Consider the following 17277-nt stretch of genomic DNA (forward strand, 5'->3'; position numbering starts at 1 on the left):
GTATCAAAATAAGAAATTTTCTTGTACGCTCCGCGCCAACTGATGGTGGCGCTCCGCTTAGATAGTAATTCGCGCCCCCCGGGTTTGAAAATCCTGGATACGCGCCTGCTTATACAGACAATACATATGACCTTTGTCTCGATATTCAGCGACAGGAGTATGCGCCCACCACTTGCATCGACGTAACCGATGCGATGCCAATACCGCCGACAAAATTGTTCCATGATTGAAATTCTTGAGAATTACCAATATGCATTTACACCCATTGTAAATATTAACTATTATTTTGGACCAATCAAATTGGTGAAAGGGGATTTCCCTCAATAAAACCAGACCGTACGCCCAAGCACTTTCACGCATGCTTACGTACCTGGGAATTTGATAATGTGGATTGGAGTCAAGGCTTCGCTAGCCTTAAATACAGCGACTTTGAACTGAAAATGTGTCACCTTCCAGGAAATTCATGGCAAGTGAATAGTTGTAAAAGTGAATTAAGTGCCGACGCCAGGTTAGTTTCATGTAAGCTGTTTTATCTTTATTGGATGATACTTTCAATCTACAGGCTAACCAGAGCATGAGCCCACTATAACGCCTATCATCTCAAAGTAGTCGTTAGGCCTCGGAGTAGGATAGCCTAGCCTAGTTCAGGCCACAGGTCTCTCTCCATCTGATAAGAGCCTAAATCGATGTCCCAGACTTATGCACGCCTTTCTTCATTAAGTATTAAAAATATCTTCATAGACCCTAGCATTTTATTGAAATCCTTTTATATTTATAAACAACTACAGAAATTCCAACTACATTTGTCAAATGTTTGGCAGATGAGGAACTTATTTAGAAATGTTAAGTACTTTAATTGTCAGGGCTGGCATAATGCAGGGTTTTACATTTGGTACAAGTATTAATTATGGAATTGGTTACTTTTATAAGTTGAGTACATTAAAAGTACTTTCGTTATAGGTATAACCGTAATGATCACATTACATTAATTGTACCAGATTTCAAGGATAATATGTTACTTTGTTTCATGGAAGCAGTTGTGATGGGGAAGGGGAAAGAAAAGTGGGAGCAATTAGGATTGGGAAAGAGTTCAAAGTCAAATTTTTCCTGCTTGCCTGCCAAATGGAGGGAGGTGGAGGTAGCAAGTGGGTAATTTAATAAGAACCATAATTGTTTGTAGGCCTATGAAGAAAGAAGATTCATTCTCCTACAGATTTGTAAAATTGTGGGATTCAAAATTAAACTGTTTGGCAATCTACTATTAAAGGTTATATATGCTACAAAGAACTACAGTAATCAAAGTTACTTTATGTATACAATCAATGTTAGGTTATGACACGAAGCAATATGCCTCATCCTTTCAGAATCTTTGAATGGAAACTATTTGTGACAATAACAACGTTGCAAAGTTGTAAATTTACATCAAGTGCAAAGTATATACAAAAACACAAAAGTGCCCTTAATGAATCAATTTGTTACCCCCTTAGTCCTCCAACCCTTACCCACCAGTGTTACCACCATCCTCCCTTCCTTGCTCATTCCTCTTTCCCCTTACCCTTCCCCTCCCCTCTCATGCTGAATGTTAAGCTATATCCCCTAGGTAACTCTAGACTGAGGGCTGGTACATCTAATCCAGTACAAATTTTGCAGTCAGTGAGTCACCAACAGTTGAGTAAATTATCTACCCAGCTTTAGCTATTTCTAAAATGAAAATTGAATGATAAAATGTCATAGCGCCACCAACTTTTGAGAAACTTACTACTTAATGGCTGTGCTCCACAGAGGGGTGACTTCACTGTTGAGATTGTTTGAGTGAGATCTTGAAGGTACTTGACAGTTTTTTCTTGAATGAAAAGTCTTTCCCAAGTATCAGCAAAGTATCTCTCTCCAAATAAAACTCTCAGGTGTTATTGAACAAGAAAGAACTTTCAACTTCTCCCAATTCTTTCACAGTTGATGAATGGGGACGCTAATGTAGTTACAGTAAATGCCTCCAAAAGCTGTGGTTTTGTATGTTTGATAGAAAAGTGATGAATGAGTTCAGCAAGTATTGTATATCATTAAGCTGTTAGGGAAAAGACTCTGTTATTGGCAAAAATATCTTTGCATTGATTATACTGGAAGCAAATATCCTGATAACAGGAATGGACAAATTTAATCATGCCTGGAGGACAAAGTTTGGTGGGGGAAGGAGGAGGGAGGGGTGGGGGTCGGGGAGATGGGAGGTAAAGTTTATGAAAACAATTTCTAACTCTTTCATTGCATATTAAGTGTTAATAAATACCCATTTCCCTACAATTAATTCTCTTGAACTCTGCCATCATATACTGAATATTTCTATAAAGAAGATTGAGAAAGAGGTGGGTAGGAGGGTAGGAGGGGGGGGGGGAATCATTTTTGTATTTTTCGAGTACAGTAATACTACTGTGGATTATTCTGGTTACATGTTATTTTCCATAATCCCATCTCTCCTACTGCACATGCATGCTTCAATTAGACTGTTTTCTTTTCTAGTTTATTCTATATGTTATTGATTGATTTTTCTCTTGTCCCACCAGTCTGGATCCGCCCGAGGGTAAACTGGGATACAAAAGGTTGGCATTTACAGTGCTCATACAAAACTGTTTTAGCACCAATCTCCAGTCTTTTCATTCCCCATGCACCGTTCAGCTTTCAAACTTAGTCCTGAATTGGAACACTGTGGTGCTAATCATTGTTTCACAGTTAGCAACCTTTCACTCTTGATGAGGATATATTGGAATAACACTTACACAGTCAAGTTGTCCTGAACAGTAGCCATTGACTATAGTAACCAATGTCACATGCTGTCCCATGCTGCATTCTCCCCCTCCCCTGCCTCTCTGCTATCTATCACTTCTCGATCTCCCATTCCTTTCTTCCTGACTCTCCCAATTTGCATCCCCCCCCTTCCGTGCCTCTTTTCTCAATCCCACTTCTTCATTCCCTTCCCTAACCTCTCCCACTCTTTGTCCCCCCCCCCTCTAATCCTCATCTCTCTTCCACAGTCCCTCCCACTTTCCAGCCTCCCTTCTCACTTTCATCATTCTTCCCTGCCTTCCTTCTATCACCCACTTCTCCATCCCCTTTCCCTGCTTCTATCATTTACTTTCCTCACTTCTCTGACTTTGCATGCCTCCCTCCCTACCACAGCACCTGCCCACGTCCTGCCTCTCTTCTACCTAAATATCCCTTTTCCAGCCCCCGAACCCATCACTGCCTTCTTTCTACCCATGACTTGCTCTTTCTCCACTTCCTTCCTTTCACAATACATCCCTCCCTCCTTCCCTACCTCCCTCTACCCCTCTTCCTTCCTCTACCCTGCCTTATATTTTAACCGTTCTCACTTTTCCCCTTTTTCTGCACCACTCTACCAATATCTAGTCTGCTTTTAATTTAATTTGCTAAATTTCTGTCATCATGATTTCTTCCAATCAGGAATTTTGGACTGAAATACTACAAAAGTTTAATTTGCTTTATACCAAACATTCATATTTAATTATGGGCCTTCTGATTCCACTGGCTACATCGATAATCATCATGTTGGTGACTTTTATGTGGTAAAAATATTGATCTCATCTCAGGATGAGCCTAAATCAAAACAAGTTGTTTACAATCCATCAGTCATTCAGCCCAGTCGTAATCTATATTCACACAAGGGACGGCGATTGTACCCCTCTCTGATTACTCAAAGAATTTCATCCGACACATTCCTCCCATCAGATACATGTCCTCGGTCGTGACTCAGGCAAACAACTCTGTTGCTCTACCCTTATAACTGGAAACTTAAATTTGAATAGCTGTGTCCCCCCAAAAAAAATCAATAATCTTGTTAAAAGCATACAAACTATGGCTCTCCTTGGATCACCCATCAGGAATTGTTCCTTTCATTCGTAAAAAGGATCAATAAGTTATCCTAGGTAGTCAGGAGAGGCAGGTATTGTCTTCATCTTCTTGCTTATTTTGAAGAACCGTAAACAAGGGTTCTATTAAGTCAGAGAGAAACCGGTACATGCACACATCACTGTGGGGTGTCCCATAACGGAATGAGCATCCCGTATTGAGAGATAAAAAAAAGCTCATGTCTCGCTCATTTTTTGGGCTTTATTCTTTAAATTGTCTTGCAGGAACAGAGGAACTTTGTTGGCGTTCTTAAATAGATTTGCAAGAATACCTTTCTTTGAGGTCATGGTAAGGGTTGTCTTTTACATTTTCATTAGTTTCATCTTTGTGCTGTAGTTGGTAGCATCAAGGATTAGTATTAAGGAAGGGATTAGAAACAGTTATCTCTTACTGATTGATATTAATGTATTTTTATTGTTGTTCGAGAGATGGGGAGGTAAAGAAGGGGGGGGGGTATGGCAGGAGTGACATCAGTGTTCAGTGGTTTTGAATTTGCCACCTGTGGTGGCACCATGCCTATGTGAAAATTAGTTGGGGAGGAGTGGGGAAGAGGGGGTAGGCATGGTGTCAAGCAGATTTGGATAACTTTTATGGCTAGGATATTTTATCAGTAGTACATGATGCAATGGTACTAACATGGAAAATTGGAAGCAAGTACATCTTTGTAACAACAGTTTTCTTTAGAAAGTTGGTGGAGTTGAAGGGGGCAGGGGAGGGTGGGGACAGTGGAATGTGGATTGCTTGAACCAAAAATCATTCATTCATGTTTTGGATGATAAATGCACTGATTTTGAAAAGGCGGTCTTGGGCAAACCTGAAACCATGGGCCCCAGCTTCCCTACACTGATGTACTACTACTACTACCCAACCAGTGGCAAACCAATAAAGGGTAGGGTAAATTGCCGCTGGCTCAGTGACCCAACTGGCAGTGCTAGGGCAGAGCACTCCAGGGTTGCACCGGGTCTGGGCTGGTATCGAAAAAAGCTCTAGATCCCTGACTCTATAGTTACAGATCTGTACAAGTGTTACGTCAAGCCTAAAGGATTAGTAGTAACTTTCAGTTATTCCATTGGGCCATATGACTCATCATAAATGATAGATTAACAGAAAGTTTCAAAGTTTAGAAAGTAAACTGTTTTTGGAATCACTTGAGAAGATCAAGCGGGTTTGATTGTTTTTACAAGGTTTTGTGATAGTTTAATTCAATCAGCATGTAGCTTTAAGTTTGTTTTCTATCCAAAATACAACTATTAACTGAAATTTTCAAATTGTCTTTCAAATAATAGTTTCAACAATTGAGATGATATTTGAGACAGGGAATCATTGATCCGATGGTAAATTATGCTAATGTAACAAAACTGTTTGAGGGCAATTAACGAGTTACAGTATAACGAGTTACAGTTTGAGTTGTTATCGTACTTTGAATGTTATTTGTACGTTCGGTAAACTTGAAACGAAAATCCAGCAATGGAGCGCAAAAGTTTGCTTTGAAGGGACTCAGATGAAGTAGTCAAAGCTTGGCTTGATTGGAAGTGAAGAACATGCTGCCATGATTGGACCTTGTTGCCATGACAACACTGCAAACAAGGCCAGACCTTCACAGTGCTACTAAAATAGGTCTCTCAAACTTTGAAATAATTCAATTCCAAATTTCACATTAACCTTTTTAGACATTGTCTTCACAATTTTTATAGCAAACTTTAGAGAGAAACTTTAGTTTACATACATCACTTCATAATTACCAGATAATCAGATGGCGGAATTTATTAATTCCTAGTGCAACCTGCCTTCTCCATATTCTTTCCTTTGCGCAGATTCCTAGCTGGACAAGATTTCATTGGAAAGCCTAAAATGGAATAATGGGCTTGATAATTCCAGCCGAAATGAGTCACGGGTATTTACAGCGGATCTTGTACTTGGATGTAGCTTGACAGATGAAAGAAAAAGTCATGTCTTCTTTTGAGATCGACACCACCGCTTCCATGAGGGGACAGATTAGTTCCTCTCAACCCTACCACTATATCGCAACATCACACAGGAGTCGAGCACCCGTTGCTGTCGAAGATGGCCGGGATATCATGACGGTGTTACGTGATTGGACGGAGGCTAATCAGTCCTCTCCTTCGAAACACAGCTACTCTCGGAACGACGTCGATTTCCACAAAATGGCAAACCATGAAGTCTGCCACAACGGTCAAAGAGTCGAGAGAAAAATGACCCCCGACCTTATCAGAGTTAGTCCTCACCCGAGAACGACCGACCACGGTCAGCTCCAGGAATCATCATTGTCGTATTCAGACTCATTTTCATCTTATCAAAGTCAGAAAGAGACTTATCCCCATAATCAGGTGACATATCCAAATGATCATGTGACCTCATCAAGACAGTCAATGTCATCAGGTCACAACGATCAGTTGTCCAAACATGTTGACGATCAATATTGTATAGAATTCCCACCGATGTCGCATGAGCGTCGGTCAGAAACGGATGACCCTCGTTACCATGTGACTTACGACAGTCAACGCGACACATACCAAACCAAATCCGAGACTTCGTATTGGCCCAACCATGGCAATCCAATTTCCAAGGAAGAAATACCGACAGACCCCCAGACAGCCTTTGAGTTCACTCCGGATCGGAGTCCTCCAGCTGTAAGTATCAAACAGCTGAAAATTAACGAAACTCGGTGTAGTCATCAATCGGACGACACCGTCGTAAACGGCGAGTTTTGCCAACGATCACTCTCGCAAGAATTTAGCGTGTACAAGAGTTGCGACAGTGTACAGCAGCAGAAAACTTTGGACGGTTTAAGCATTTCAAATCCAATCTATTCTGATGGTGCGAATTCCGAAGACGGGGACTTTTACAGCAGAGAGAATCTTCGCAGCATTTCCCAAACGCTCATTCACGACCCGTGTCCTTTAAGTCCCACCAATCATAATCGGTCGACGAGTGCAGCGACTTCTCGGAGAGAAGATTTCGCAGAATCGCTGAGCACACTTTCGCCGAATCAGAACGATGCAAGTTTCATGTCTTCCGTAAGAACTATCGGAGGAGAGATGGATGCAAGAAATGTGCACAATGACTCTTCAACCATCTTTCATAAGAGAGGATTTCCTGTTGATACCCAGAATGCACCTGGGGCACAGGGTAAGAGTCACGTGCAGTCTCCATTGTCAATTCAGAACTCGTCCAGGGAAAGAAACCTCAACGAATCTCTTTTGTCAAGTCCTAAATTTAAAGCTTTAAAGGAAGCTAATCTGAGCGTCTCGGCTCAGTCGTCTCCCAGTTTCAGCCGGAGGGTCTCGTCGAGTCTGACGAAGCTGTCCCCATCCTCCACGGATCAAGAAAGTAAGAACAGTTTGAATTCGTCGACTCTATCCATAGCTACCTCTTGGTCGTCGGGAGTGGGCTTGCCGTTTCCGAGGAGTCACAGCTCGAGTTTCTCCAGCCAGAGCCCATCCCAGTTCAAGTTAGAAAATTGTACGACGAGAAATTTAACGGCGAAATGGGAGGATACGATCGGAGCGAGAGGCCCTCTGCCCCCTCTGAGCGATTCTCTTTTTATCGAGAACGACTCTGTCAGAAACGTTTTTCAACAATTGGCGACTCCCGCGAGTCCGTCTGAAATTTCTTCGGGGCCGCAGAGAGTCGAGCATGATTTGCGAGTGGCTGATGGATTAGATGGATTAAATGGTCACAGGTCCTATATTCACCCTCCGCTGTACCCACTCATACCGAGGACCCAACGAAACAAGGACAAATTTGTATCGAATTATTCCGTCATCCCCATTCAGGATATGCAAGCAGAAAGCCACAAATGCTGCAGCTGTTCGTGCCATTTGGGTACGTCGGTACCGGAAAGCCCACCCATTTCTCCACCCTTTCCGAATCTTAAGGACGACCCTAACAATAACGCTAGAAATTTTTACGGGAGCCGACTCTCTTCGAAGGATGGAGACGGGTTTAATCCCAGCGAGTTTGGCCAATATAAACCGAATCAGGTGAATCAGAAGTCATCGAAGGAAAAAATTCCAAACGACACGAGTGGTAAGCAGCCGGACGGGATGGCAAACGGGGACCTCTCGAAACGCCGGCAGACATCAGAAGCGCTGGGTCATCGAGTGAGGTCCCTCTCCTTCCCGACGACGACGAGAGCAGCAGATAAATCTGAGATGGGCGGAAAAGTCGATCGCTTTCGGAAGGAATATTGGAGGAGAGAAAATTCAGTTTCGGAAATGACAGGAGACCAGCAAAACTTCCGTGCAATTTGTGAAGATTCCCCTCTAGAGACGAAAGATCTTGGATCCAATTTATTTTTCCATTCTGATCGTCAAAGTCAAAATACCAAAAATTCAGGTAAAATTAGAAGAGCACCAGCATTCAGATATGATAACTTTAGCGTCAAAGCCCCCGACAGGCATTATAACACACCCGATGTAGCCGGTGACGTTTGTAACCATGACAACAGTCCACCAAATAGTTCGAGCAGAGTCCCTCCACCAATTCCTGAACGAGATCTATCTATTACCATCTCCGGCAAATGTAGGAGGTCTCCGTTACAGTTACCCTCAAATGCTGCCCTCTATATGCCTCCATATTTGGACGATGATTTCTCGCGTACCGGTCCAGACAGGAATGAAATAGCTTCTGTGAGGGGGCAGACTTCATTTTGGGGAGAGGGTGTGAAGAATGCTGTCCACTCCGATAGGGATGGCAGAGAAGTTAACAAGAGATCACAGACTGAGGATAACATCGGACATTTACACGGTGTGACATTGTATCAGAACGTTACACAAATCGATTGGGACAAAATAACTGGTGCTAATGACACGTTAGACCGGAGGAACCTCAACAGAGGTCCCGGAGATGGCTTAGTCGAGTCTTGCAGCGGTGGTGATGAATTTGGGAGTGTCGGTTTACAAGGCAAGAGAACGAATTATTCGACAAAAAATGGTTTCGTTCATGACATGTACGGACCATCTGCAAAAATTGAAGACACATCGCAAAGGCAATTTTATCGTCAATCAAAAATTCCAGCTACCCACTCCACCATTCTTGAAGACAGATTAAAACATGTAAAATCCAAGGAAATTTCCCTCGGAGAGAGCAGAGATTCTTGGAAAAGGTTGCCCGGATACCATTTTGAAAATGCACATGCAGATCACTCCGAACATTTGAATCTTTCGAAAGGAAAGTTTGCTACCGGAGACCGATTCCAAAACGATGGAAGAGAAATGGCCGCTACTGTAAGGGACACAATGACGGATTTTATTGTCCCTGAGGAACAACAACTGTCCACTGTATTTGACAAAGGGAGCCACCATTTGGATGTCAATAGTCTTTCACAGGATCAGTCATCAACTTCACATTGTAAGTTAGTTACTAGTTTTCCATCGCCCGGTTATCCATCGCCGGACTTAATACCGGCAGCAGTCGTCATAGCAGCTAGCAAAGACTTGGATGAAGAGGAGGGTGATATAGGGGAGTGGGTAGACGACAGAGGAAGTAAAACAGAGATGGAGAATGGGCGAGAGTGGAGTCCTGTCTACAGGTAAGATTTTATTTAAATCAACCAAATCTGTGTACTGTTAGTATTACAAGAAAACATGTCATTGCTTTGTTAGTACCGAGTTAAAAGAGTATCAATAAGTAATAAAGTAAGTAAAAACTATATTTTCTCCAAAGAAGGAAATTCATGTATTCGCACGTACAGCATGTTTAAAAGAAAGATAACAAAATATTAATGTGTACATATACAAACAATACGGTTAAGTGTTAAAAATTGTCGCAAATCAATGAAGTAAGATATAGTTAGAGAGCTTCATTGCACGGCAGGGGATAAAAGAATCTCCGTGCCCGTTGGTTTGGGGACCTGGGAGTCCCAGCCTGCCAAGCCTTCTCTTTATTTGCCTATCATGGAGAGGAAATAAATTTCACAAAAAAAAAAGAAAGAAGAAATGTGAGAACCTGTTGATTTGATTCAATGGTCATCAGTAAGTACCATTCTATAGAACAACCTTGTCAGATGTAATGTATTAGACTGCTGTGCATGTCATATCGCATAGTACTATGCGTCTAGTACGATGGCTATGTGTTATCTCTTCCTTCGACTTCCTGTTAAGTCACTAACATATTTTGTTTTCACTTCCTTCATGATATCGGACATGATTAACGTTGAAGGCAAAGAGGAAATCAGACAAGACACTCGAGTTGGCAATAATGACTTGTTGTTAATTATTGTTAATTGAAAGTTAAAAAACAAAGAAACATCACACGCTTGCCTATGCACATGTGTTGTGAAAATATCCATCAGTCTGAGAAGTTATGATACTTTTAGTTGTTTGCATAGCAATTCAATGGATCTTAACAGAGAAGGACCCAGGGAAACAAGTATTGGTATATCTATATTGGAAATAACTACCATGATAAAGTGGTTCATAGGAAACCATGGTAATAGGTAAATTAAAGTCCACTGGCCGGTGAATTGTACTTTTAAAGTCTTTGTTTAATGTTTTGATTTTTTGTCTTTATTTTTTAGAGCTTAATTTTTTTGGTTTTGTTGCAAAGTTGATGAACTTTTGTTAATACCCAAAAGATATCATGAGGCTAGTATAAAATGGGAACAGAGAGGTGTTATTACATTTCATGTACTTTGATAGCAGTTTGGGAAGATCAATTTTTTGGGGAGTAATTTTAGTTCTCAGCGAAATCCATGCTTAGACTGTTATTACAATAAGAAATGATACGGAATGCCTATAGATCACAAAATATAACTTATTATGTAATTCAGTGATATTTATGGGATAAAATTTTGCAAACTATGAGAACATTTTTTTCGAGAAAATTGAGTTGTGAGGTATGACAATCAGTTAAAATCAATTATAATCGAATCGTTAAGTTTTTGTAGGAATGTTGGTTATGTATGCAAATTATTGAATATATGCAAAACAGTTTGGTTGAATATTGGCTAAGACAATTTGAAATAAAACAAAATGAAGACGACAATGTTACTGATTATGTTAGATCTAACGAATGAGGCCAACAAAAATGGGGGGGGGGGGGGGAGAAGGAAATTTAGGAACTGCCAGGTCGTTTGGAAATTTGGTGTGAAAGTTTTAAATACCACTGATTTAATAACTTTCCTGGTTGTGTTTCAGTGCTGAGACCTAACCTATACTTATTCAAATAAAACACATCCATATTCCACATAGGCCTTATTCCAGATATATACTGTGTTGCCATACAGTACCTTATTGGTTATTCCATTGCCATATCTGTATTACACATATCATGAACTATTATTTTGCTGTAAATAATAACTCTTGATTTATATTTCTTCTCGCCAAAATTTGTGCCATAATTTCTCCATCTTGTTGATGGCGGTATAGATATCAAAATCGGTTTTGCACCGTTTATAACCTGCTGAATCAATGACTTTAACAGCTAATAACCTAAATTTGTTTTTTGTTTTTTTATGTGAAAGCCATCGTTTGTAGAAAAAGCTTGACTCTGAGCTAAGGTTCATTACGGAACCATTATTGCTCATTCGGCTTCCTGTTTGATCCAATTGTTCCGAGGCCAAAAGTGCTCCGTTTTGAGGCCAGCCAGTATTAGAAAGATCCAAATGTCGTCTGACATGTTTAATTTTTTTTTGTTCATTTTCTCACCTCGCCTGTATGCTCAACTTTGACATGATGTTTAATTTTTTGGGGGGTTTTTCATTTTTCTCACCTTGCCTGTATGCTCATCTCTGAGAGATGTTATGAGTTTAACTCGGCAAACACCAAATACCTTGGAATTAAATCGAGCAGAAACCTCAGGGTTCTGTATATCTTGCCAAAGTACAGAATTCAACTGTTCCTTCAATCATTTAATTCATTTAGGTTCCTTCATTCAGTCAATTCCTTCATTTAATGTGCTGCAATATATATTCATCCAGTCTGATCGTTTAGTACCTTTTATTAATATAATTTCAGTCATTGTTCATTCATTTTATATTAAAGTGTTAACCTTTTAGGAATCTTACTCACCCTCACATATATTTCGAAATTATTTTTGATCACATGTTGTTTTCATGTTGATATTTGATAGGACTCTGTACTCCTTGTAAATATTTGCTATTTTATACTAGTTTATACTAGTAGACAAGTCATAATCATGGACATTAAATATGAATGTAAGAGACTGACTTTGGTCAGCTTGCAGCTTTGATAAGCCAATGATGGCTTCTTTGCGAGTTCCTGCTTGCAGGAGAATACATACATACATGCAAACAAATACATAGTTGTTGTTTAATTTAATTTATTTCTGCCATTAAATCACAATGTTTTACAATTTGTTAATACATAGTTATAGCAAAGAGGCAGTGGGACCAGAAGTAAGACAACTTTTCAAGTCTGGTTCCCTTACAAAGTAAAAACGAGAAAGTTTGTACAGAAAAAAGAATACATCTAGACAACACAGAGAAAAATCCCATACACATGTGGGTTTAACAGAACTGGGATATGAAACATTAATACAATGCTCATAATCAGGCAGAACCATACGTTTTAGTACATGAAATGAAACAAATACAAACAGACAAACATGGATTGACAGACATGCAGACAACAGCTTCTTGTACTGTACATCAAATCAATGGCTAATTTGGGCTTTGTGACAGCCTTAGTTTTGTATTTACATTAGATTAAAAAACTAAATGATGCAAATATTATCGTAGAAAATATCAGGTTGATTTAGAAAGTAATTATGAAACTCAAACTAAAGACATATTTATACTCTATGGAAATGATATGACATACCCCCAGCAGATTTCTTAATTACAGAAGTCAATAAAGATGATAAAGGATATTAAACTTGTAAATTTAAAGTTTTAAAAAAAAGTCACAACAACAAAAATTGTTAAACTTTTGAGGGTTAGGAGGGGCATGGGTGGGTGTGGCATGTTGGGGTCACCAGGTGTCAAATTGTGCAAACCTTGTAATTTACTATATCACAAGAAGGGAAGCTTGGACCGATCTCATATTTCGTGTGTAAGAGAACCACATTTAGGAAAAAAAGGATATTGTTTTCGTTAAGGTCAAAGGTCATTTAGGGTCACCAGGGGTCAAATGGTGAAAATCTTGTAAACATGAAATCTCGTATTTCTTTGAAGGAGTACCAAATTAAGTAGAAGCCTATTGTTTTTTGTGGAGGTCAAAGGTAATTTGGGGTCGTTAGGGGTGTGGTATCTTTCAGTCTTGTAGATCTCATAATACATTAGGAGGACAATAAGGGATGGTAGAGGATATTGTCTCAATTGTAAAGGTTTGCTTAAAACACAAAGGTTAAGAATCAAGTGTTTAACTTTGGGCATTAAGAGGAGACAGGTGTATCGGCAATCTTTTGAACTTTTCAAGCAGTCTCAATTCTGCTACTCCTCCTTTCCTCAGACCTCACTTTACTCAAATGATTAAGATGCGCCATTACTGTATTACAGTCTGCCATACAAAAGTCTGTGGTCCCTCCACTAATTCCCATGGGGCTTAGCCCCTCCACTAATCCCCATGGTGCTTAGCCGCACCACTAGTGCCCGTGATCTGTGTGCAATACAGCTGGACTGTTTTTGGGTGTATCCATGCATTTGTTTTGAAAATAGCTTTTTATGTGATTTTCAAATTTTTTGTCAATCGCCTGCATATTTCTTGAAACCCACTAATAGGGTATTATTCAAATAAGATTGCAACTCATCAAATAGAAAGCTAAAAATAGCCGGGAATTAATTATAATTCCATTCGATTCCAAGAATTTCACCACCTAGAGGTAAGCGTTATCAGATAGAAAATGACATCTTAAATATTAACCATTGACAAAATAATAAAAATAAAAAGCCTATAGTCGAACTGAAGTTCAAAAGTTGTGAAATTTGAGTAACTAATCTGATTGAATATATGTACCAAAATCACCACAAAAATGCTCTTCTTCTTCAAAGTATTTACAGATACCTCAAGCTTAGGAAGCCAATCGGTAATAATCTCCAAACCTTTGTGGAATAAATTCCTGTAGAAAAATAAATATTTCATAACTCTCAGAGTTTATATTGTTGTATCTTACATGTTTACTTTAATCCCACAGATAAATATTGAATTTGGCTGTTAAAAAGTGCTGGTTGTGTGTTTCTATCAATATATAGGTACCTAGCTACCATGTAAGACTGCTATTAAAAATATTTCCAAAGATATTTGAATGTACTTTATATATATGCTTTTGAAGAAGTGGGGGCTTATATATATATATATATACATAAATATATATAGTTTCTGTTGCTGCAGTGTATTTATCTTGTTTCGTTATCCAACTTTAGCATGCCATTGTTACAAACCTACCAGTGCATAGCGATAAGGTGATACTTGTACTTTTCATAGCCAGAACAGTGCACGCATGCATTCATTCATTTTTCCGAGTAGAAGTACTATTAAAGGTAACGTAATATAATCCCTTTAAACCTTTGCAAGCAGAGAGCTGCCCAGCCAGCCAACAAGGAAACAATGCTTCGATCAGTATATTGTACACCGGCAACTCAGACGCTGCTTGTTATTCTACGTCAAAGATAAGTCATAACTCCAGTCGGCAGACCCCAGTGCTACACACAGAGCACACCTTCGAAAGAACTCTGTATAAGTTTCGTTGTCTCGAGCGGTGGGAATGTTATTAAATTTAACGAGATAAGTATTGTGTTTTGAGGACACGCAGCAGCGTACCTATGGCTCAGTAAGTTCCTGTTCAATTATCATTTGTTATTAATTGCGATAACATGTCGTCTTGTTTTAGCTGAACCCGTCCTGCACGACTGTGGTATAGTTTGTAGCCGATGAAAAGTCAAGAAGCCGTTAATAATGGATTTGGTAAACCTCGTGAACACGGTACACATGTTAATTAAATCTCATATTGGCAATTATTAATGATCACAGGTCATATTTTAGTCTCATATTGACTTTAGTGTGTCCAATAGGTTTTGTTGCAATCTACACTACAACATTGTATTTTTAACAAGGAAGTCAGTTCAGAGTGCAAAAGATCGAGTCATCTGTGTATTTACCAAGAAATTCCAAAGCGGTTTACAGCGTTTGCTGGGCTGCATTGTTACAACTAACTATATAGTTTAAGTAAGCTGAGTAGGCAATACATAATTAATATCGTTCAATAGTTGTGAATGCTATTTTTGAAGGCTCACAATTTTCCCACTGTTTCTTATAAATTGCTAGATGGTTCCTAGCTGTGTACAAAAAAAAGTGCCATACATATGCATATATATAAACATATTTATACATACGCAAAGCAATAGTGTATCTTGCATAGCAATTTGTCATGCAGTACCCAGTGAATTATTGGGATACCAGGCCTACTATCTCACAGATGTTTAGCCACAAGCTAAAAGATACCAGTGCTAAATAAATCTACTGGCTAAATTCAAGTTCTCACTGGCATTCTCGTGAGTAACAATGCAGTAGTTACTCTAGAACAGGGTTTTACTAACTTTATCCCCCCACAAACCCCATGTGGATGTCAGAGTTGTCCACGAACCCCCAACTTTTCGAGACACGATCTGAGTCATTATTATACTATAATACGCATAACAGCCTGTGTCTGTTTCATAATTCAGTTATTTATCACATGCACGATACGGTACTACTATGGCAACATATGCATATGGAATGCGAAAAGAGTTTGTCGATAGGTACGACTTTTGCACATTACTAAATTATATGATACATCAGACTTTAGTTCAACAAAAAGTACTCTAGTTTTGACTTCTGAATTCTACTGGTAAATGAAAAAATCTACTGGCATTTGGCTAGTAGATAGCCCCAAGTACAAGTCCTGGATGTAGTACTAGGAAAAGATATGCAATTACTTTTCTATATGTACGATGTGCCTACCAAGTTTTATAAGGGAAATAGAGAGAGAGAAAGAGTAGGGGAAGGGGACGGGGTGGAGAGGGGGTGGGGACCATATCATGCCTTAGCACCTCAAAGGGGATTTATTCTGCACTGATTATAGCTAGGCCCTGACCTGCAAGTAAGTGACATCAACTATTAAACATAATATATACTTTTGCCAATGAATTTGTAAAGTGTACATACACGTCAGAAAAGACATATCACATCAACATGCGAACATAACAATACCTATATACAAGGCTATAGCTATCTATGTAGTGCAGTGTATGTGTCAGATGTATAGTAAACTTTCAATTCAGGCCCTTCCTTATTAGCACATTAAGCAGGCACTTAAGCGAAGGAAACAGGAACCAATAACTTAGCTCATATAGGAAGCTGAAACAAAACAAACACAGTTTATGGTGACTGATGACAGAGTCAGTTTTGCTTTAAATTATCTCACATATTATGGTATATACATACAATAAAGTGTGCACTAAGTTTTGATCACCGTGCTAAATATGTAGTCTTTACAATTTAATTTAATTTAAATTTTTGCTGATACTGAGGGATAATGGAATGGTTGATTGGAGGGGTTGGGGTGGGGGGGGGGGAGGTTGGGTCTAGGAGAAGATTATTGGGTTTATAGAAGGAGAAGTTACAGTACTTAGGGGAGCTAAATGTTTTTGCATATATGGTATGTAAATACATACCTTGTATCTTCAATATATCTGTGGTTACCATGGAAATTGATTCAAAGCTGTCTGGGATACAGAAATTACCAAGAACATTGAATTTCGTAAACATTGCCATCCAGATCAGTTTAATTATGGTAACATTTGCTAAACATTTACTTTTTTTGTGAGGATATATTATTATAAAATCAACTTCCATATCTGTGGTTACCATGGAAATTGATTGAGAGCTGTCTGGGACACATTAAATTACCAAGAACATTGCAGTGCTTATGCACTGAGCAGAACTACCCTCATTAAAGATGACAAAAAACAAAAACATTGAATTTCATCAACATTTTTCGTGAGGATATATAGTTTATTTCCAGTCCATTAGAAATGTTAAAACAAAGGCCTTATAATTTAGACAGTCACATATCTTGAGTGATCGTTGGAAGATTTTATGAGAGTAAACGGTTGAAAATGCTTGTGGGATCGAAGCTTTAAAAGGATGACTTAATAAGCAGTGAATTAAGTTTAATATGTTGGAGTACCAATGAAAAACACTACTCTCAGTCCCGGTCATTTATACAACTCTTTAATTTTTGAGAAATGCCCCTTTAAAAAATTTGAGGGCAATTAATTTAAGATAAGGTACTATTTTAGTCTTTAATAATGCTTTATTAGACTGGTAGGTCAGTTCCTCAGATACAACACAAAACTCTATGTGAAAATATATAGGAGTTTTAACACAGTTTACA

General features: G+C 39.0%; 1 protein-coding gene across 1 annotated transcript in view; it reads left to right on the forward strand.

Moving 5' to 3' along the window:
* The first annotated feature begins 4145 nt into the window (after positions 1-4145).
* The window catches only part of LOC139965638 (uncharacterized), a 34258-nt gene continuing 21126 nt past the window's right edge, over positions 4146-17277 (forward strand). The window contains exons 1-2 of the mRNA XM_071968220.1: positions 4146-4209; positions 5736-9475. Coding sequence (XP_071824321.1) covers positions 5856-9475 — 3620 coding nt within the window. The 5' untranslated portion in view covers positions 4146-4209; positions 5736-5855. The remainder of the gene's footprint in view (positions 4210-5735; positions 9476-17277) is intronic.

This window comes from Apostichopus japonicus, chromosome 1 (assembly GCF_037975245.1).
Source record: "Apostichopus japonicus isolate 1M-3 chromosome 1, ASM3797524v1, whole genome shotgun sequence".
Taxonomy (NCBI): domain Eukaryota; kingdom Metazoa; phylum Echinodermata; class Holothuroidea; order Aspidochirotida; family Stichopodidae; genus Apostichopus; species Apostichopus japonicus.